Source organism: Sander vitreus, chromosome 21 (genome assembly GCF_031162955.1).
Source record: "Sander vitreus isolate 19-12246 chromosome 21, sanVit1, whole genome shotgun sequence".
Classification (NCBI taxonomy): domain Eukaryota; kingdom Metazoa; phylum Chordata; class Actinopteri; order Perciformes; family Percidae; genus Sander; species Sander vitreus.
The window spans coordinates 5,769,194-5,791,968 of NC_135875.1; the positions used below are offsets into that span (position 1 = coordinate 5,769,194).

The window sequence follows — 22,775 nt, forward strand, 5'->3', positions numbered from 1 at the left end:
TGGCGGCGATTAGCTTCAGAGCGAGTAGTGACTAGAGCTGAAGATCTCTGCCCAAACCCGATGGGACCCGACGGGTAAATGAGCGGTCAGGTGATGCGTTTCGATTAGAGCGAAAATGGATGCAGAGGAGGTGAAAGGGATGACTTATTTTATTTCTTTGTTCCAACTTCCAAGTGGCCTATAGCCTACGTTGGTCATGAATAAATGATGTTAAAGCATGTATAAATGACTCATTCTTGACAAAAGGCAAAAGAGCTGTGTGCGTGCGCACATTTGAATAATGTTGGGCTGTAAACGGGTTCGGGCTTTTAAAAAGCTGTCAATCAAAATGTACTTGTCGCGCTCGGGCCTTGTCGGGCCTAGCTTTTAAGGACGATTACAGCTCTAGTAGTGACTCTAGAGTCAGAGTGAGAGAAGTGTCCCCACTGTGCTTTCTGACCACGATGGGAAATCTGTAGCAGGAAAAGTTAACCCTCTCCTTGATTTCATATTGTTTATGGAGGAGAACCAGGAAATGAGTCGGGGGAATAGGACCCTGTTGGAATAGATTCACCCCCCTCCTGGCTGTAGCTTCATTTTTTCATAATATTTTTTATTGGCCAGATGTGAGAGTGGTATTGTCTCATCTAACTCTCCGCCAATAAAAGCGAGATAGCGTATTTCCGACAATGTCAAACTTTTATTTACGTTACAGCTCCTTCATTTCCACAGTTACAGAAGGTGAGTCACGGGTGGATCTGCTGCTGCGAGGCCAATGATTTACCTGGCCTTTAAGATCAGCTGGTCAGATTCTTGGATTTGGTCAAACAGATAAACTAGTGCCAAGACCGCTCTCAAGCAGTAGTTTCTGAGTATAGATGTTTTGGTACCGTGTTATTATACAGTAATTACGGAAATGTGTGAAGTGTAACTTTTGCTAACAGATTAGCTTTACAATCAAGAACAGACAACCAGAGAGGGTGAAGAGGAACAGCTGCAGGTACAGTAGGAGCCGTTTTCCTCGAAAAGAAAGAAAATGAGAAAGGAAGACAGACAGAGAAAATCTAGATACAGGTAGGTGGAAACAAAGATATGCACGTGTCTTGTATCTTTCTCTATCCACTCATCCTTTCAAACGTACCCGGAGTGTATTGGTGAGGAGACCAGGTTGACATTGTCCAGTGCATCTGCAGTCCAGCTGTATCTCCTCAGAGAGTCGTTGTCACAGTCCTTAGCCACCGCCAAATGCTGTGGAGGCAACAACAAGCTCATTGCATGTACACAAGAAGTAGAGAAATAATAACGTGTAAGAAATGGCAGCTTTTGTCATGAAGCCATGCATTTAAATAACCAAGAAAAGAGGAAAAATGACTGTGTTGATGAAGTCTAAACTCATGAATTCAGTGTCCTATAGGAATCTTATCTAAACAAGAAAACCTTCGGTAACACTTTACTTGAAGGTATCTACATAAGAGTGACATGACACTGACATGACACATGAACTCTAACCCTAACCATAACTTGTCATGACAAAAACCGAATGACACTTACTAAAAGAAGCGTCATGTCATAAACGTTTTATTTATGACACATTCATGGCAGTATCATGTCACTCTTATGTAGATACCTTCAAGTAAAGTGTAACCAAACCTTCTAATATCTGACTATAAAAAATGTAGTAATTTTTAGTAATGATATAACAAGTTCCTTTATGGCTTATTTCAAAATGACAGCTCCTCTGGGGAAGGAGGGCATCACTACTAACACCACTTGCAAGATTCATGGCTGAGTCATAAAATGATTTCTACACATGGGAGAGTAAGACAGCTGTTTTAGGGTAACTACCGCTTTTTTTCAACCTGGATATTTTCCTATGTTTTTGTGTCTAAGTGACTGATAGGAACAACAATCTTTGTTATTGGTCCAGTATTGATTGAGATCGCTGCAGTCGGCAGCGACGAAACAAGCTACAATCTAAGTTAATAGGGCAATTGTCCAGCTTGTATTTACCTTCACAAAAGTGCTCATTTTGCGTATGGCGGGCTCAAAATTAATATTCTAAGTGTCAACATTATGGAAATTATTTTTTAAGAAGGTCGACCTTTATGTTAAAGAGTAAGATTCTGTTTTTAAACATAAAAACATCCGAAATTGCGTTTGCTAAACCAACTAGACTCCATGTAAATAATTTTTAGCATCGTAAAATACACTTCATTCAAAGTTGGCAGAAACAAAATAAAACTATGAAAAGCTGTTTCAGGTCGTCTTTCCACTTTTCCTACCATCACAACTCTGGTTTTGGTTGAAATAAAGACATACTTTAAGGATTTACATGTGAAAATATGTTGGCTCTATACACGCTAATAGTATTGCTTTTTTAAATAGAGTCTGGTGGGTTTAACGCTAGCGACCTCAGAGCTGTTTCTGGTTAAACAGAAAGGTCTCAAATAAGTTTTAAATGCCTGTCTCTGAAGGGATCCTTTCCATAATGTTGTCAGACACTTAGAATATTAATCTGAGCCTGTCAGTGGCAAAACGAGCACTTTTGTGAAGGTAAATACAAGCTGGACAATTGCCCTATTAACTTAGATTGTAGCTCGTTTCGCCGCTGCTGACTGCAGCAATCTTGCTTAATACTGGACCAATGTCAAAGATTGTTGTTCCCATCAGTCACTTAGACACAAAAACATGGGAAAATAGGGTCCAGGTTGAAAAAAACGGTAGTTACCCTTTAAGAACAAAGTAAATCTGGAGATATACAAATGTCAGTAAGACACCAGCATATAATAATATCATCTATACATTCAATACATTGGTGAAAAAAAAAGAAAAAAAAAAGTAAACATAATAATGGACTTTTAACTTAAAAAATCACTGTATGGACGGTAACATCACAACAAAGATAGAAACCAACACCAGATGCCACAAAAAAGAAAGCTCAAAATCTGACTGTGATTAGATACAATCACTGTATGATCATATTGAGGTCTGGTGTTTTGTCTGTTAGAGATTAAGTGCTATAGATGCAATATTTCTATTCTTGAGAGGCTCTGATATGTTAATAGAAACACTGTTTGCTGACATAAGAATAATTCAGTGTTTCATCCCTTCAAATGTTTAAAATAGGCTAAACACTTTATTAACCTGTCAAAATCCACCTCTTTTGCCTTTTCGTCTAATCTAATTAATTTGTTAATAATCATTTTTAACCCTCCAGTTGTCTTTTCGGGTCAAAATTGAGCCGTTTTCAAAGTTTCTATATCAAAACTTTGGATTTCTTTTGACCAAATTGCCCAAAAATAACATGGATTGTTCCATACAACGCTTCTCTCAAGTTACATTAAGGATCAGTTCACTACTTTCATTGAATTTTGGGTGTTTTTTTCCCAATTTTATTGCATTTGAAATTTTTTTTTGAATGATTTCAAAACACTATCCTGAAACTAAACTTTGACAAAATCCTTCCTCTGATCTTAACTATTAGTCAAAATAATTCATAATTTCAGCTTTTTTAACACATTTTTTTAAACATAAAAAAGTGTTCATTTTCAGTTTTTTTTTCTGTTTATTTTTTTCAGACAACACGAGGGTTAAAGGATAAATGTTAATGAGAACTAAATAATTGAAATCCTGTATGAGGTGTCAATCCCACAATTAAAAAGGAAGGAATCTAGTTTTCATGTAGTGGTAGTGTCTAATTATTTATGACCAAGACACGGATAAAGAATAGTCAGTCCACTTTAAAACAATGAAGAGTAAATGATGAATGTATACTGTACACGCTCTGATGATGGCATAACTGAACAGAAATACAATCTTATGCTGCATATGACAAATGATAAAAAATTATTCTCACATGCAGTTGAACATCTACCTTATTATGTTGCTCTACAATGAAAGACCTTTCCTTACAGAGCGTCTGGAGCAGCGTGAGAGGAGACAAGCTGTTATTTAGCAGCTGTTACATTCACACATATAATCATGTAACTCTGGAGCACTCGTCAAATTACTGCATTGTGTGTCTCACTGTAGAAACACTGTCTGTCACACATTTGCAGGCAAAACATTGCATGCTTATTAGAGCATGTACAGACTCCTTCTGACAAAAGGTTCAAAGTTCTCCGTCTCATTGCTTTCAAATTGAAAATGTTTCAATATATTAATTTCTCTGAGGCTTTCGTGGTCGAGCTTAAAGGGGCACGCCACTGATTTTAGATATGAAGCTTAATTTACCAGTCATGGTTAGTACTATACCGCCTTAAAACAGTTGTATAATGTCTTCTGTGACTCTGGAGGAGCTGTCTACAATCTGAAAAAATCCAATTAAAGTTATAAGTTGGCTGCATGCAGCTTCAGAGAAATGGGCAACAAAGAGTTGCATTATGGGAAGTGTAGGATACAGTGTTTTGGACTACTAGTTATGTCAGCCTCTGTTGCATCATTTTGACAATGTGTTTGTTTTAACTATCCTTCAACTGTTTGGAAGTGCAATACTAAAAAACCTGGAGCACCCATTTAACGCTGTTGTATGGAGAGCTTTTGCATATTCTATGAAATGAAAATGTTTATTGTATATTCCCCAAAATAAGGATTCATCAATCAATGTTTTGGTGTCAGCACTAAAACTCGGGTATTATTTGGCAATGACATTGTACGTGCACATTTTCTAACAATACGCAGCACAGTTGATCGTGTCTTGTGCTTCTAATGCTGGGCACAAAAATGATTAGGTTTGATTATGATCCTTTTAAACACGTTTCTAGCTAAAATATGATTGATAAGGTTTTAGCCTGAGGTAAGAATCTGCTGAGGTTAGACCTGGAGGTAAAAGAGTTGTGTTGTCTTTCGGCATGTTGGAAATATTTGTTGGGTATATTCTACAAGAAGTTTCACCTGAATTCCAACTTTACTTTAAGCGCCATTTTGCTGCACCCTTAATATAAGTGGGTCATCACAGTAATCCCTTTTAGATAGTAGCACTAACCACTAATCTCATTCCTCAGTCTTTCAGTAAAATGTTACGGGATTGGTTGTCTTTATGTCAACACCAACTCAGGTGTAAGAGGATTGCTGGCTATTGGCACAGCACCAAGACAGCTTTGGCACATTCGGAGATAGGAACTGTCTCTCTGGTGAAGTTAATGACTAACTGAAAGAGAAAGAAATACAGAGACAGAAGCCAGCAAGAAGACAAAAAAAAAGACACAGAGTACGTACCATCTCCTTATTGGGTGCCAGCATCTCCTCTATCATCATGCTGTCCCGCGTGAACGAGCTCCGGTTCAGCGTGTGGGACCTATCAGAACTGAAGGAACGCAGGCTTGGTGTGGTTGCCGTAGAAGTCACGGATTACCAAGACAACAGTCACAATGATGTAGAGGGTAGGTGAGGAGGAGTTGGAAGGGGTGGGGGGGGGTGTATGAAAGTGAACAGAAAAAACAAACATAAACACATTAAATGCATGCAGCTTCCAGGAACCTGACTTTATGCCACCAGTGACAACAACCACAAGGAAAGAAAGAACGCTCTTGAGGAGGGATGTCAAGTGTTTTCAAGATAAAACCCAGAGCTTGAAAGAAGTGATCGGGGTGCTGATGATACCTATGTGTCTGAGGCAACAACAAAACATCAATCTCTGTAGAAATCCAGATGCAAATGCAATCGTCAGTGCACCTCTTGGATGCTGAATGTACAGCGCAAAAACAATGTTACAACAATCACTACAGTGTCTTTCACAGTTTAAATGCCCTAAAAGCCTGAGGGAAGCAGAGTAGCTTATGAAAGGTAAGCAGATTACTGTATGATGGGCAATGGACACAGGGCTAGGACAGGAAGCTGGTATTGGCCAACAATTAGCTGCTGTCATTTTGTCTCATGCTCACGCATATTACCCAAAGATTTTACATTTCTGTCCCAATACATTTGTCAGTGTGACGCTGTGATGTTGTTTGCTTCAGAGAGACTTTTATGAGGCAAAAAAGAGCATTCCTGAGCGTTGACATGATGAATGTTTGCCTGCAATGTCTCAACCGCAATTACAACAGCGCTGTTTGCTCTACACAAGTAAACCGATGTGAACCAATTAGCCGGTGCTCTTAGAGCAGCTGCTCTGTAGCACAACATGGCAAAAACACACCTCTATTTCTGAGATGACAGAGCTATGGAAGCCTGTGTTGTTTTATATATATATATATATATATATATATATATACACACATATACATATATATATGTATATATATACACACACATATATATATATACACACATATATATACATATATATACACACATATATATATATATATATATTATCTGAAGATTGCAAAAGTATTCTGCTATCTCAGAACAATAAAGTAATTATCTGGAAACAGGATTATCGGGAAAACAAAAGGTTGTGTTTTCGTGATGAGATAATAATCTTGTTATCTTGTTACCTTGAGACAACAAAATAATTTTTATCATGTCATTCAAATCTGTCTTCCTCATTTAAGGTCAAGAAACAGAGGAATGCAACTGTGATTCTGCTTTTATAGTTAACTTAGGGGAAAAAAAGCATATTTTATTATTGTGGAAGATTTAAAATGCCTCCCTTACACCTTCTCATGAACTAATACAAGTGCATTGTATTTAGTATAGGCAGGTCTACGCGGCTCTCTTCTGGATATCACTGAAATGCAATACATTTTGTGTGTTTGATTTTAACGGGGGGGGGGGGTTTACATTCATTCAATTCATTCAGTTTTTAGAGACAAAAAGCTAAATAATTGTTCTTTTAGCATTTGTTTTTTTGTTTAATTTATAGCGCAGTGAATGCATACATAACAAGGAAATGCATATAACAATGTGAATTGTATTTAACCTTTTTTAATTTAGGCATTTTAAATCGCCCATAAATTATAGTGAGATAAAAGGATAAAAAATAATGCTCTTGACTTCTATGTAAGGAAAAGATACATCATATGGTGTTTGAAAGTAATAGTTGCTGAACAAAAGTATTTGTAATACAGCCACTAGATTACAAATTCAGGTTTGTGTTGTACATCATGTTATATGCAAAGTAAAACAAAACATAGTTAGTAGCAATAGATTCAATTAATTTATGATACTTTAAAAAGATAATCTGTTGATGAAAAAACTATCCTGCTGTTCGATTAACTAGTTTCTTTTCAAAATAAGTATCTAGTCATTTCTCAAACTTTTTTCACTATTAAAGCAGTGTTAATGTGCATTTTAATGTACATTTTTTATATGAAATGTACATATCATTCTTAAGAATAACAGTGCTTGACAACATACAGTACAGTGAGATTACAGTATTCTGCACTGTCCATTACATGACACTAAACTGATGAAGGCAACAGCTACAGTATTGCCTACAGATGTATCAGTTCAGGTCCCTGGAAGCTCGATGAAGGAAAACTCCACACAGAAACCAAAATGATGCAAAGCTCCACCTTTGTGGCTAAAACAAAAAGGCCCAAGGCATTGGTGATACAGTAACCACAGTCAAACACAGAAGCAAGCACAACGGGCTATTCTCTCGCGAGCAGGGAACACAGCAGAACTGTTTTCAACTGAAAGGTAGACGATCACACAAGTGAGCCCCAGTACATAACACAGTGCCTGATGTCAACATACAAAAAGTGTTAAGAAAAACATAAAAAAAAAAAATTAAGTTAGTAGTCAAACATACACAGTAAATATGTATTACACTGGACCACAAAGTAGCGACTGGAGACTGGGGGTGCCAGGGGAGGGAAAGGGGTGAAATGGGTGGGGAGGTAGGGGGGGGGGGGGGCTCTTCATGCCTTCAGCCTTACCTGACTTTGGGACTAACAGTAAGAACGGACATGAGGAGAGAATAAAAGATCATGAACAAACAGAGGAGTGGACAGAGAGATGCAGAAAGGAGAAAAGCCAGGTTGGTAGAATGCGGCCAGATGCTGACTGACTGACTGACTGACTGACTGACTGACTGACTGACTGACTGACTGACTGACTGACTGACTGACTGACTGACTGACTCTAGGCCTGTAACAATTATGAAATAATTGTCTAATCGCAATTGTTTGACAGAATTACCATTTCTTTGTTTAACCGCAATTAAGTTAAAACATTAGGTAAGGTTCTAAGGGGTATGACCATTGATGGTCAGTTTTTTATTAATTTAACAAAAAAATACAATGTTTCATGATAATAAAGAGGCGTGGTTTACTACACAGGCTGTGTACCTGTGTTATGACATTGTCTAAAAAGATGTATTCTGGGGTTCATTCAAAACTTTAATTTGTTTGCAAAAGTAATACATAAATAAATATTTGTAAACTGGAATGAAAGAGACAATTATATTGTTAATTGCAATTGTTTCTGAGACATTAATTGTACGGTAAAATTGGGAATTGTTACAGCTCTACCTGTCGCCCCTGCTTTGCATCCTCACTGCTCGCTGTCTGACTGACTTAGAGCACATGTACAATTTACACCTAATTCACTTATAAACTCCTCATTTTCAGACTAATATCAGAGCGGCTTCATCTTCCCCACATGTATACTAATGTGGAAGATTTATAATAGAGTTGGGAGGAGGGAGGAGTTATTTAGGCATCCAGGGTTCCAGATGTAGAAGTCTCCTTTAAATGTTTGCATAAATGATGTTTTTGGGCACTTCCATGCTTGGATGGGCATAAAACCCTTGGATGAATCATCAGAAAAAAAGATGGGCAACTGCATTAGAAAACATCTGGCCATTTGCTATAAACAAAAAAGTACAAGTCTATGTATGCAGAAATTTAAATGGCTTAAATGTAACGGGCGTTCATTAACGTAAAAAAGTTACGCACTAAAGCTTTAATATAAAATGTTAGTGCAGCTTTAAGGAGAAAAGTTAACTGCGACTCCAAAGACGCATTTGGGTAAGAACCACCGAACTAACGCCAGGCTGAGCTCAAGATTACCCTCAATGCAAGATAGAATTCATGCCTCTGTTTGGCATCTTTGCCATAGCAACGTCAGCTGATGCTCATGGGTATTGTAGTATTTAGAGAATAAATAATTCCACCTGATGGCCACAACATAAACCTACAGAATCATTAGATTTTCCAGGAGACTTGTGTGTGTCTTTGTTGAGGAACGTTGAGGATATTAAAATAAAGACTTTAAAACGGTAATATACAGTGGGACAAAATTACCTTTGGACCAAGCGGCTCCTCCCACGTCACAAATTGAAATTGGGTATGCATGTTTTGCTTTTTGTGATGTTTAAAAGTTTTAGAATAATCACTGAAAAAAAACAAACAACATACATGACATAACTACAACTTTCTTTCAACTCACTAATAGTGAGTTTTGTAGATAATTCACTTCCTAAATTGACTGAACTGCAAAGAGATTTGAACCCATTCCAACAGGGGAACCAGCAAATGTGTTAAACTAATTCACACAAACACACATCCCACCCCACTCAAACAGTGTGTGTTGATGTAACCCTGGGCTCAGGGCCATGAAATCGAACATGCTTCTAATTTCCTGTGGCTCAGTTTCTGTGTGTGTCACCGCTCAGATATTCAATAGCCCCTCCCTGTTCAGCGGGTTGCACAAGTGTCAATATTTTTTGTGTGAGCAAATAAGTTCAACAGCCACAGAAAGCGAACTATGATCTCCCATTGGTGAGAGGAAAAAATGTGTTTCGGGGGTCCGAATAATGTAAAGCCTAACTGCCATCTTACTTCTTCTGGACAATATAAGAATTCATTAAAGACATTCTATTACGATATTACTTATAAACTGGAAACAACTTCATTAAGAGAAAAAGACTCTTTAGCACGTCTAAACTTCAGTGTATCCATCAAATTAATTGTGTTACCTTGATTACTGTAATCACCATAAACAAAAGGAGACCATGGTGGAGATGTCTACCACATGCCTGCAATTCAAAAAAGACAATTTCCAAAAGACCCTGTCGCTTCCTGTCTAAGACTGCACTTTGCTTCTTTGGAAAAAGAAGAACAGCGGTAGCAAATTGTACAGTACCATGAGTGATTTCCTTCACGCCATTTTGATGAGGAACCCCACAACAGTCTGATCAGTGTTTTTAAGACTCATACAGCTAACAAGCTACAATAGCTTCCTACATTTTGGACTCTTTGGCTCTATGTGTCATACAGCTTTCAAGATAGTGTGCTATTAGTCAACGGTGCACATTTGTGTTCACCAACTTTGGAACCCTGCGAGCCGTTATAACGTGCTTTGTCTTGAAAAGTTTGCAGTTTTTAACGCTGGTGTGCCCGGGCCTTTACAAATCAACAACATCAACAAATGTCTAGTTTTGTGACAGCTGTAGTTCAATATCAAAATGCTACATTTACCCTAAAAAACCCTCAGAAATAGTCATAATATTGATTATGGACTGGCAGAGTAGTGTTATAGTGCGTCTTACCTCTGTGATCGTGCACCAACACTGAAGCCCATGTAGCCCTCCTGAGGGAGCGAGTCGTCCCCGAGCTCCCGCAGGTCCTGGGGGGCCAGATATTTGTCTGTGTCCCCCGTCATTGCATCGTCACCTGCAGGTTGAAAACACACAGGGCCAAAGAAAGGTTACACATTGTCTTTCCATCTTTTATGAGTATCTGCTATGAGTAGCCCTTGCGTGTGCGACCGGTTAAAAACGCGTAGTGTACAGAGAATGAACGAACTCAATAAAACCCGTAATAAAACTAGCTTTACGTTGTTCCTTTGGAGAATTCTATGAATGCAAATGAAACATATTGGCTGTTGGCATATTGGTCTAGTTTCTTGTTATTGCCATCCATGCAGACCATAACAGAGAAGCTCTTTTAGACTGACAGCTCAATGCAGCCTCTGCCCAGAGACTGTTTTCCAGTTCAGCATTAGTCCAACAAGCACACACAAACAAATGTATTTGCTGTCACTAAAAGGCTTTTTGTCTCAGTCCCTAAATGACAAACAAATGTTAACAGTAAGCTTGCAGACAACAAATACTGCTGCTGTCAGTACCTTTTTATGTCAGGTTAGTTCAGTGAGCTAGCAGTAATGGCAATAACAGCGGTTTAACAATTTTATATCTAAATAAAGTTTAATATAAAGGATGTTTCCAGTCAATAAAAACACAGCAGAACTCCATGTCATCACAGCAAACAAATCATTCAAGCCATAATAAATAAAAATGGTTGAAACATACTTTACAGGCCTAGCAGGAAAACAGTAAGCAGCATGTTATTCCCCTCAGAGTTACTGTAGATCCTACTGATGAACCGGCGAGTGCAGAGTTGAAAGCGAGAAGGCAGGAGAGGAGGAGTTAAAGAGGGGAGAGTGGAGCAAGTGCATGCAGGCAGAGAAACGAAAAGAGAAAGAAAAGGAAGGCATTCCAGCAACCACAAAGCACCGGAGACCCCCGCCTCACCCTCCTGTCCCCTCATCCCCTGCAGCTACAGCACCCCCCTCCCCCCCCCCTTTTCTAAACTTTCTCCCTCACACACACTTTACAGACCCCATCTGGCGACATTCCAGCCCTTTCTCCGGGACCTCACCGTCTCATTTCAGCCTCCTAAACGAGCCACAACTCACCTCCTGCTTTAAAGCACTTCATTCAGTCAGAAGTCCAGTTTGCAGGGTTTTCACCCTGAACTAACGTTTGCTTTCAACTTCCTTCAAATCTCTCTCTCTCTCTCTCTCTCTCCTGCATATACACACACCCACTACTGTCTGTCTCTCTTTCACAGTCCGGTGATCCCACAAACTGATCGGCTTTCTCCCGCCTACCCACCCTGCTCTAGGATTATCCAGTGTGTGTGTGTGTGTGTGTGTGTGTGTGTGTGTGTGTGTGTGTGTGTGTGTGTGTGTGTGTGTATGTATGTGTGTGTGTGTGTGTGTGTGTGTGTGAGAGAGAGAGAGAGAGAGAGCGAGAGCGAGAGAGAGAGCGAGAGAGAGAGTATATGTGTGGGGGACAGACACCTAGAGCTGCAGGACAGAAATAGTAAGTGGGTGTGTGACTCAGTTGTCGAACATCTAAACTCTACCTATGCAGCGCCTATAGGAGTACGTACAGTGCAGTATACATCCTCACTGCTCTCCTTAACTCTTTTATTTCAGTTTTTATTGACATACTGTGCTTTGTTTTATTTATATTTTATCTTGTCTGTCTCTTCTTGCTCTACCTATCTCTGCTTGTTTAGGGTAAGGTAAAGCAGCGAAAATATTCTAAATATAGCGTACACTTACACTGATATTGATTTCTTTAGGTGTCTAAAATACGTTTAGCTGCTGCCCTGTCCACAGCAGGACATTGCTCAGCTTCCGTGTCGGTACTCCTGTCTGTTTCTCCAAACTGGGGGCGTGCCGACCTCCATTTACTGTAGGTAATACACTGATTATGGAGAAGCACCTCATACAACCCCACTTCAAAATATCCAAACTATCCCTTTAAGTCTGACTCAAATCCAAATGTAAACCATCAATATAGGATTATCTTAGTTACAGTATACTGATTAGTTGATTAGTGGGTTGACTTCTTATTAACAGTCCTGCTTCTTTTTTTTTTTTAAATAGCAAGTGTGTTATATTTAGAATATGAAATGTCAAAGCCAAAGAAAGGCATGCAGGGCCAAGGATGAAAACACACGACAGATTTTGGATCTTTACCTAAAAGCAACACTGGACACTACGATTACTACATCACTACAACAATTATTGGAACAAGTAGACAACTTTGCATCAAATATAAGCCAACGTGCGTTAAATATGTTACTGCCTTATATGTAGTTAGGTTTTCTCGTGATACAGGTTTTATATCCATGCTGACCACATTAATTAACTTTACAACTCTGGAAAAACTCTTTGTAAAGTCCAGAACAGTTTGTGAAATACTGCAGAGGGTTTGTGGGCTGTGCTTATTTAGACTGTGGACTGTGTGAGTTATTAGAGATGTTAATCATTGCTGTTACTCAGCTGGTGTGTGTTTGTGTGTATGTGTGTGTGTGTGTGTGTGTGTGTGTGTGTGTGTGTATGTGTGTGCGTGTGTATGTGTGTGTGTGTGTGTGTGTGTGTGTGTGTGTGTGTGTGTCTAGAGTTACATTTCATATATTTTTAGATCAGAAATTAAAGATGGCCACATTACGCAAGCAAAACAACAAAGACAACAACTCCCACACAAATTCAGTGTGAGGGCAAACAGGCACATAAATATACATATGAAAAATGAGTTTAGTTCAATTAGTTCAGCTGCAGACTGATTATTGGAGTCAGTTACAGCAACATCAGCATTTTTTGGAACTTACAGGAATAGCTGATGCAGATATTTCCAACATCCATCTCTGTTCAAATAAAGCAGAAATACACCTTCACCCATTTTTTAAACCCTTTGGAATATTTACAATATGTTTTAAATCATGCATGCAGGGATTTTAGTGACAGAGATGGCTGTATCCAGTTTTCTTTTCATTCCTATGTTCTCTTTCTCAACTCATCCCACATATTTCTCTTTTCTGCCCCCCCCCCCCCCCCCCCACCCCCCATCTACTGCAAGTGTGCTTCACTAGAAAGACACACTAATTCACTATTCAGCCAAAGAGCCATAATTCATTGGACAGACCTAGACTTTATGACATCCTTCACAGGCCATTCTATATAGAGATCGATGTGACATTATACTGCATATATATGAATAATGTGTTAAAAGTAACAAGGCTGTACTGAATAGTTCTAAGCTTCATTTATAACGTTGACTTTCGAAAGCTGCTCAGCTCTTTTTTCTTTTTTTGCATGTCTTTTCTATATTATTCTGTTTCAACCTGCCATTTCTGCACAGATGCAGATAACGATTAGGCTACACTAATGTTATTAACATATACTACTTGTAGAGTTAGATTATAGTGGTGGCTACGTAGGATTGTTTCCGACTCCAACCATTTCTAATAACTCCAGAGCGTTGTTTCTGTCGTACCATATTGTTGCTTTCAACCAAAAGGCGCGATGATTATTCTATGCCCTTATTGGATCAGCCTGCTGCCTACATATATTTATGTTGACGAAACTGATGTGTTATATTTACTAAAGAAAGTTGATTAAAAAAAAAGAAAAGACTAACCCATTTAATCCGAATAATCACTTTGATCAAATTGAGGATTTTTTTTTAGGCTGATGGCGTCAGAAAATAACAGACAACAGACATTTGAAGCATCATTTGAAAACCTCAGTAGAAGCTTTGAAAGTAAAAGAAGAAGAAGAAAAAAGACATTTGGTAATGGCCCGAAATTATAAATGACAGCTGCAGAAATTGAAACTATGGCACACCTGGTAATCTCATGATATCGGTTCATATTAAACAATTGCGAGAAAGTAAATGTTTGTTTCTGCAGGCTGCTGAAAGTAAGCAGCTATAAAAACTGGCATGTGCAGACAGCATGATACATGTAACTTCTTAAAACTGAAAGCCTACCATTCTTTACAAACAACGCAGACGCTTTATCAAAAACACCAGAGGGCAGAAGTGAAACGAGGTATTGATTTAAAAAACTCAATATATCAATTTCTAGGTTTTTTTTCCTCCCCCCTCCCAATCTCATCAGTGAGAGTCAGTGAAAAGTTCAAGTTCAGCTGCTTTTTAAACCACACTAGAAACCATGAGAAAAGAGATACACAAAGTAAAAACACACACACCACACACACACACACAAGCAGCTGACACCGTGTTTGCTTTGGCCCGAATGTGTGAAACTACAATGGAAGCGTCACTGACAAGCCCCCGAAGACAAAGGATCGAGTGTGTGTGTGTGTGTGCCGTCTACTCCATGGCATGAAAAGAAATCTGTCACACACTCCACAACGCCATATGCAGACAGTTGGCATGGCAACCAGGAGAAAAAAAAGGCATATTCCCTACATTTGGATGCATGAAAATATTGGAGGCTTGACAACAACACAGCACAAGAGAGTCAAAGCGGGAAGCAGCAGCTAAAAGTACTCGAGTACAGGGCAGTGTATCACACTATACACCTCTGACTTAAATAAGAAAGATGGAGAACCTTTACTATAGCACAAATATCTTCCTACTTTCAATTAAATAAAGCACATATAAATCATGACGCCGAAGAGAAGAGATTGGCGATGTTAAGAACAGAGGACTGACATACAGAAAGAAAGAGGTATGAAAGAAGAAGAAGATTTAAAGAAAAAAAAATGAAGAAAGATGAAAAATACCTTCTTCCACATCAGATATATAGTCCTCTGTGATCATTTCGGGGACATTGGCTTTACAGACTGTGTAATTGGGATGGAGGAGAGGGTTAGAGAAAAAAGGAACCAAAAAATATGGAGAAATGATATCCATCACAAAATGAAAGGCAAAGAAATAACAGAAAACACAGTGAATCCTCACTGTGTTTTCTGTACATGTTCAAATAAAGGTTTATATCATGATTGTTGATAGAATGGAATAAGTTAATGATGGAAACAAAATGTTGGCTTTTTCACCTGAACTACTCAGCAACAACATCAAAATAACGGTTTCCATGACAACAGTGGGGAAATTTTGCAACCAAGGGACCAGCACTGTGACCTGTTACAGCCCAAAAGCCAAATATGACTCAACCTGGGATTTTATAGACGTTGGATGTCTCTGCCGGATTTTGTGACTGAGGTCAAGTTGTGTGTGGAGAACCGTTTTGAATGGATTTAATGTAATACAGAATTTACACATCAGTAGGCAGTAAAATGAATCCTTACCTTCATCATCGGACATGTCCAGCACCTCGTTCATGGTCTCTGGAACGTTCATCTTGTGCTTCTCAATCACAGTCTGTCAAAGCAGTCAATTGTTACAAAAAAGTTTGAAATTAAAGCCGTTAATCACACAATGTCCAGCAAATAAGACAAAACAAAGAGGGGCATTGGAATAACGTGACATGTTACATTTCCACAGTATTAATTAAATGAGTATAACTTTAACACTGCTTTCATTCATTACTCCAAATTGCTGTTTTTTCGGTGTTAAAGGACAATTCCAGCGCAAAACGAACCTGTGATGTGTACCCACTCTTTCGCTCTCTGGGACATGTTTTCATGCTAATCGAATGAGTTTTTAGCTTGCAAGACGCTAGCGCGGACCGCCGATTAGCTTACAACGCTAGTATTCTGGGCACAGGGAGCAGATAAACAAAATGTGCAGCTATTTATACCACTAAAAAGGCTCAAAATATCACCACACTTCAACGGTAGCATAATGAGGGTCCTAAATGTTAACTGAGCATTGAACTTTATAAGTGTACAGACAGGAGAAGTTTATTGAACCTTGAAGAGCTCGCGGGAGCTCCGTGAAGAACTACGAGAGAGAGAAGCTACCGGTAGTCAATGCACTTAACACAGCCGTATGGGAAGCTGGTGGTGTACCTCCGGATATTGTGAAGCTATGGCCACCGGGCTGGGAGTGTCTGTGTTGCAAGGAAGTGGGACCTATTCAGATATTCCATGATAGAAGACACAGTGTTTTAGCACAGTCCTGAAGATTTCCCTTTCTGATAAGCAGGGCTGTGAAACTTTTTAAGCGACCCAGACCGGAGGACAGTTATCCACTGAGTAAGTACACTAGACAAGTTATGCAGAAGTCACGATTATTTCAGATATATCGAGACAGAATTGCTTTTGATTTTGGTTGCATCGCCAGCTGTAGGAGTCATGACTGGTTCCAAAGACGGCGGCGGCATGCAAAACATTATCGCGAGTGTCTTTATAATCTATCTTTTCAATAAACTGTCTGTACACTTACAAAGTTCTCAATGCTTCAGTTAACATTTAGGGACCCTCATTATGCTACCGTTGAAGTGTGGTGATATTTTGAGCCTTTTTAGTGGTAGAAATAGTGATTTGTTTTTACTTTCCCTGTGCCCCGAATACTAGCGTTGTAAGCTAATCGTAGTCGTGCTATCTTTCAAGCTAAAAACTCATTTGATTAGCATGAAAACATGTCCCAGAGAGCGACAGAGTGGGTACACATCTGTTATTAACCCCTAGGTTCGTTTTGCGCCAGAATTGTCTTTTAAGCTAGCATGAAATTAAAATTTAAAAAATTAAAATAAAAACACTTCCTACAGATGTTTCATGTTACAAAAAACTACCAGGAAAGAGAGGGATTGGGCTGTAACAATTCCAAATTTTGCTGTACAATTAATTATCTCAGAAATAAAAGCCCTTGCAGATAGCCATTGTTTTATGTTACAAAAGGGAAGGATTTGGGAAACAGTCAACCAAGCACACACATGGTATGTTTGAACACATGCTCTCAGAAACTGATCCGCACCTGAGTGGTCAAAGTCTCCTCTGTGACCACTTTGAGTGTGTCAACTACAGAGATGTAGCCGAGCCTCCTGGCAATGGACAGAGCGCTGTTCCCATTCTGGACAAAAAAAATGGAATAAAAGAGGCGAGTCATTGGTTTCATCAATCAAATTTCAATCAAAACTATTAAGTACTAAAGTGTGCACTAAAACCTTATTCACCAAATAGGGGTGTGCAAAAAAATCGATTCACATTCAAATCGCGATTCAAACTCTACTGATTCAAAATCGATTCATAGAATTCCAAAAATCGATTCATATTTTTTAATAAAAAAAGAAAAAGTAACTACATTTACATACTGTGAATCGTTGGTTTAAAAAACAAAAATATTATCAAATATTTTTTTTAATTATAAAAAAATAATAATCAAGAATCGTTTTTGAATCGAATCTTGAGCCTGAAAATCGATATCGAATCGTGAAATTTTCTGAATCGTGCACTCCTATCATCAAAGCTGTTTTACATCTGATTGACTGGATATTTGCTACTTTTGGTAGAAGTTGGAAACAGAGAACTGATTATAATCTACAAAGCTCATGAGTCAGAATCAAACTTTAATAAGATAGTGTTTGTCTGAGTTTGTGTGTGTGTGTGTGTGTGTGTGTGTGTGTACTCACAGCTGTGAGTTCGTTGGGTGATGCTCCATGATGTAGCAACAAGTTGATGATGTGTGTGTGTCCCTGCTGTGCAGCCTGATGGAGAGGTGTGTAACCGTTCTGCAGAGGAGGGGAAAAGAGAGAAAGTTAAATACTAAATACATTTATTCTACACCCACTGACGTGCACAATCAGTGATGTATGGTGAATATGTATATGTATATGGTCCGAAAATATGCAATTGCTCAAATCTCTGCACACAGAAATAAAGGAACAAACACAAACACACACACAAACACACTCACACTCACACACACACTAAATAGTTACCTTGGTCTTAGCGTTGACCTTCGCCTGATTTTTCAGCAGGAAATTGACCATCTTCACATTGCCATAGTGACAGGCCACATGGAGAGGAGTGTATCCCAGCTGATGATACAGAAAGTCATTTGGAAAAATGTGATTAGCAAAGAGATGATCATCCAGTCGTTGTTGTTGGTATCGTCTCCTCTTTGTCTGCTTAAATTGTGAAACTTAAATACAAAATGTGTTTTATGAAACTTTATGAAGTGAATAACTTTAATCGCTGCAGGGTCTGAGAAGCTGTTTGATCTCCAACCTTGTGACTAAGGACAAGAAGACACAATCATTACCTTGGTCTCAGGGTCTATAGTAGCTCCCTGGTTGACTAAGACCTCAGCAACGTTGACTTTATCCTCCTGGGCAGCCAGGTGGAGCGGAGTCAGACCAGACTGAGGACAGACAGACAGACAGACAGACAGACAGACAGACAGACAGAGAGAGACGGAGGGACAGAAAGGCATTGAATTGAGTACAATGCAATCCAGGTCTGTGCATTATGTGGGATCAAAAACAAGAGATTGGAAGTTGGCCATACCAAAACCAACACAAACTAAAAAATGCACTCAGTAAAGTGCAGATCTCCGCCAGGTGTATCTCCCTCTCACCTCCCAAACAAAGAAGAGTTGAATCTCACTCAATTGTCCCAACTGGCTCCCTTAAAGTCAAGATGGCAAGGAATTGATCTGCAGATGCTCCGGTTCAAAACGAGACCAAACCTTTCTATAGATGTGCGCTTTTGAGCCACGACAAAAGGCCAAAATGTGGCAGGTGAAGCTTGTTTTTCAGCTTAGCCGATTGCGTAGATGAAATGCGTTTTGCTACTGAAGCAGCTGTTGATAACTTGCAGCCCCTACTGGCCGGTAAAAAGGAGTGAGGCATGTCAGCAGTCAATGATGGTATACAAAAGATTCAGATCAAAAATTGTGGATCACCACAACCATGAGAGGTCCTTGAGTATACAGTTATAATGTGCACAAACATATAAGGCTAATGGGTCCAGTAGTATACAAGATAAGCTGCGGACAGACACACACACACACACACACACACACACACACACACACACACACCTTACATGTAAATAGTACTCCCATGTTATGACAGAGACAAACATCTGTATCAGTGGCAATTTTTACACACGGATCTCGTACCTTATTGCCCATGTTTATTGGAGCATCTCGAGCCAGCAGCAGCGTCACTATGTCCACGTTGCCTTCCTGTGCTGCGAGGTGCAGAGGAGTGATCCCCTGGCGGGTCACCGTGTTGGTGGAGGCGCCGTACTCCAGTAGTGTGGTGGTTATCTCCATCTGATTCTTCTTAGCTGCAATGTGGAGCGGTGTGTAACCGTTCTAGGGACAGAGAAGGGAGTTATCTTCTTCTGTTTTTCTTCCACCACCATCAGTCACTCACATACAGCCACAGTTAGAATATTCTGGATCTACATCTCAGTCTCTTGTTTTAATGCAATACTTTTTCCTTTTGGGAAATATGTTTCATTACTTTTTTCCTTGCTTTGATTATCTTACATGGGATTTTGCGTAAAGCTGCAATATTGTGATATTAAAATATGAATAAAATGAAATTGACTTCAGCCATATCTTCTAGCTCAATTCTCTTTATGTCTACATTTTGCTGCAGTTATTCGTTTGATTGCTATCCTCTTAAAATGTGCATTATTAAGGGGTGTACAACTACATTTTAAGCACTTGGAGATTTTACAGTTTATGTCCAGGACCTAAAGATACTAATAAATAAAAAATAAATGAAAAAAAAGCTAAAATTATTTTATGTCTAGCTAGGATCATTGCCTGAAAACACTATGAGAGTAAAAGTTATTGGGGCCTAGCTGAATTCAGTGGCAGCACTTTCTGGATGGATGCCATTAGAGTGTTAAAAGGGGAATTCAACGAGCCAATCACCAATGCTTCGCTCAGCTATAGTACACAGTGTAATTGCATGTGGGTGATTGAAACTAGGTCAGCCTGCTTTCAACCCGAGCCAGAACCAGAGAGAGAGAGAGAGAGAGAGAGAGAGAGAGAGAGAGAGAGAGGGGGGGAGGGGGAGGTTTGGCGCATCAATGCTCAAATTTCCCCGCGGGGATGAATAAAGTATCTTCTATCTATCTAAGAAACTTTCGATTCAACTCACTTTAACTGACTCTTACCTTTGCAGCAGCATGCGGTGAAGCTCCCTGGTTGAGCAAGAGCAGCGCCACCTTCTGGTTATCGTAGTGTGCTGCCACATGCAGTGGAGTTAGTCCACTCTGAACATACACACACAAGGATTGTTAGGTGATGGTATACATACAGAACAGTGCAGTGTGGAGATACAGAGAATACTGTGGAAGCTTTGAGTGTAGCTGTAAAACAAACATGTGGGAGTTGCATACATTATTTAATGTACCCTTTATGTGGGAGCTCTTAAAACCATCCTTCTCTCACACACCAGTACTTCAACATGTGTTACCTTCCCAGCAGCATCAGACGGAGCGTTTTTCTGCAGCAGCAGGTTGGCGACCTCGATCTTCCCGTACTTTGCAGCCACATGTAAAGGAGTGAAGCCCTTCTGCAGAGCCACACAACAACAGGAAAAGAAAATTAAACCAAATGTATTACAGAATCTAACACTACTGTTGTTGAAAGCACTTCAGTTAATGGTTACTTACAGCTTGCTTGTGACTTATTTTCTATACATGGCTGCTCCACAGAACCATATGTGTTCAATCACTTATAATTGAGTCATTTGTAGGGTTATGTCATGACAAAACATGGGGAACTGATTATTTGCTGCTTAAAAAGGATGAAACTAAAAAAGAGCTTGGGGTGTGGAAATGTGTGTTGTGTGCGTTACATCACATTCTTCAGCTATGAGGCAACACAGATCCATGAACCCACTCTGACCAGATAGACCCAGCTCTGTGTGTATATTGTACGAGGTGACAGTTAGTTATGGGGCTTGACAGAATCCAGACTGGCTTCCTGGTTCTAAACTGTAGGTTTTTCTAATGTATTTATTTTCTAGCCCTCTTTCCCTTTCCCTAAGTGGCTTTGCCACTTGTCAGGCCGCCATTGTAAATAAAAACCTGTTGTTAATGACTTGCCTGTAAAAATAAAGGTGAAAACCCCGCTGAAATGTTTGGACAGTAGCACACATTTATGCTTCATCTATCCTTTAATGTGAAATTAAGTAATCTATGACCTTCACTGAGCTGTATTGGTGATCAATAGGAAATGTAACAGTGCTCTGGCTACAACATTGGCCTCTGACTAGAATTGGGCTGAAATATGCCCGAGGCAATGACTAATCGTTCACATTAACTACAATCACACAGTACATTAATATGTTTGGTTCGTTTTGTGTCATATCGCACCTTCAAGACGCCAGGGAGACATTTAATCAAAATACAATCTATGAAGCGGATTGTGTGTATAATAGGACTTCATTAACATTTTAAAAATGTTTTACAGTCATTACAGATGGCTCGGTCAATATCCAGCTATCGTATCGAAGTAGGACAGAGCAAGCACACATTTAGATCACGTTTAGCCATGCCAGCGGCATCTCGGTCCACTACTCCAGAGGCACAGAATTTCATACAGACATTCATGGTTTCCGGAATACATGAATACTATTGAGTTTTCACTAGCTCCACCCAATTAGCTAATTTTAGCATGCTAACATGCTAAACTAAGACGATGAATAAACAATATACCTGCATTTTTAATTTCATCAAATCATTAGCAGCCGTTCACTAAAACACACAACAGTTTATGATTTGACAAAAAAGAAAAATACAAGAGTGACATCTGTGAGTCTTTGATCGAATTACCCCCGCCAAGGAGGTCATGTTTTTGGTTTGGTTTGTCTGTCTGAGCCCATTCAGCCCATTCAATTATGGAGCGGATCCAAATTATGGGGCAAATGCACAAATCATTTTTTACTTTTGTTACGTTGCGAGGTAAGGGCATTTGGCCTTGGCAGAGTTCAGCACTCTCTGCCCTTCTAGTTTAATTTCAATGGGTCCTGGCTGGTGGGACCTTAAAAAAGGACCTCAAGGAATTTAATATAGACAATACACAAGTAGAGTCTGTTCCTTTCTTTGTTTTGTCAATGTCCAGTCATGGCTGAAAAATCGCCTGGAACCATCTCCTCTGTTTGGCTGTATTTAGAGTTTGGGGACTATCCTCAGTGTTGCAACTGTCGCCATTAAATGCTCTATTGCAATTTCAATGGATGTTATGAAATGAAGACCTCTCTATGAACAATGTTTTCAGCCTCTAGATAAGTTATTCTGACCCAACTCACTCACTCACTGGCAGTCAACTGTAACTGATGTATGATGAAGATTTTCTTTCATTTTTTGGACCAGTATGTGTCTAGTCAGTCTCTCCGTGTATATGTGCCGCAGTTACAGTAATCCTCTTGCTTTCCAGCTAAATGTCTGTGTGCACATGGAACATGTGTTTTATGAAACATGTGCTATCATCA

The 22,775-nt window shown here is 39.3% G+C and overlaps 1 protein-coding gene across 21 annotated transcripts in view; it reads right to left on the bottom strand.

Moving 5' to 3' along the window:
* Window positions 1-22,775, bottom strand: part of LOC144535881 (ankyrin-3-like) — a 178,456-nt gene that overhangs the window by 47,661 nt on the left and 108,020 nt on the right. For 15 of the 21 annotated variants that reach the window (XM_078278637.1, XM_078278644.1, XM_078278640.1 and 12 more), the window contains 12 exons: window positions 20,754-20,852; window positions 20,452-20,550; window positions 19,439-19,636; window positions 18,578-18,676; window positions 18,255-18,353; window positions 17,946-18,044; window positions 17,291-17,386; window positions 15,721-15,793; window positions 15,196-15,255; window positions 10,418-10,541; window positions 5,197-5,299; window positions 1,121-1,227 (listed from right to left, as the gene is read on the bottom strand). In XM_078278637.1, coding sequence (XP_078134763.1) covers window positions 1,121-1,227; window positions 5,197-5,299; window positions 10,418-10,541; window positions 15,196-15,255; window positions 15,721-15,793; window positions 17,291-17,386; window positions 17,946-18,044; window positions 18,255-18,353; window positions 18,578-18,676; window positions 19,439-19,636; window positions 20,452-20,550; window positions 20,754-20,852 — 1,256 coding nt within the window. The remainder of the gene's footprint in view (window positions 1-1,120; window positions 1,228-5,196; window positions 5,300-10,417; window positions 10,542-15,195; window positions 15,256-15,720; window positions 15,794-17,290; window positions 17,387-17,945; window positions 18,045-18,254; window positions 18,354-18,577; window positions 18,677-19,438; window positions 19,637-20,451; window positions 20,551-20,753; window positions 20,853-22,775) is intronic. The other 6 variants (XM_078278649.1, XM_078278655.1, XM_078278646.1 and 3 more) reach the window with 1 other exon arrangement.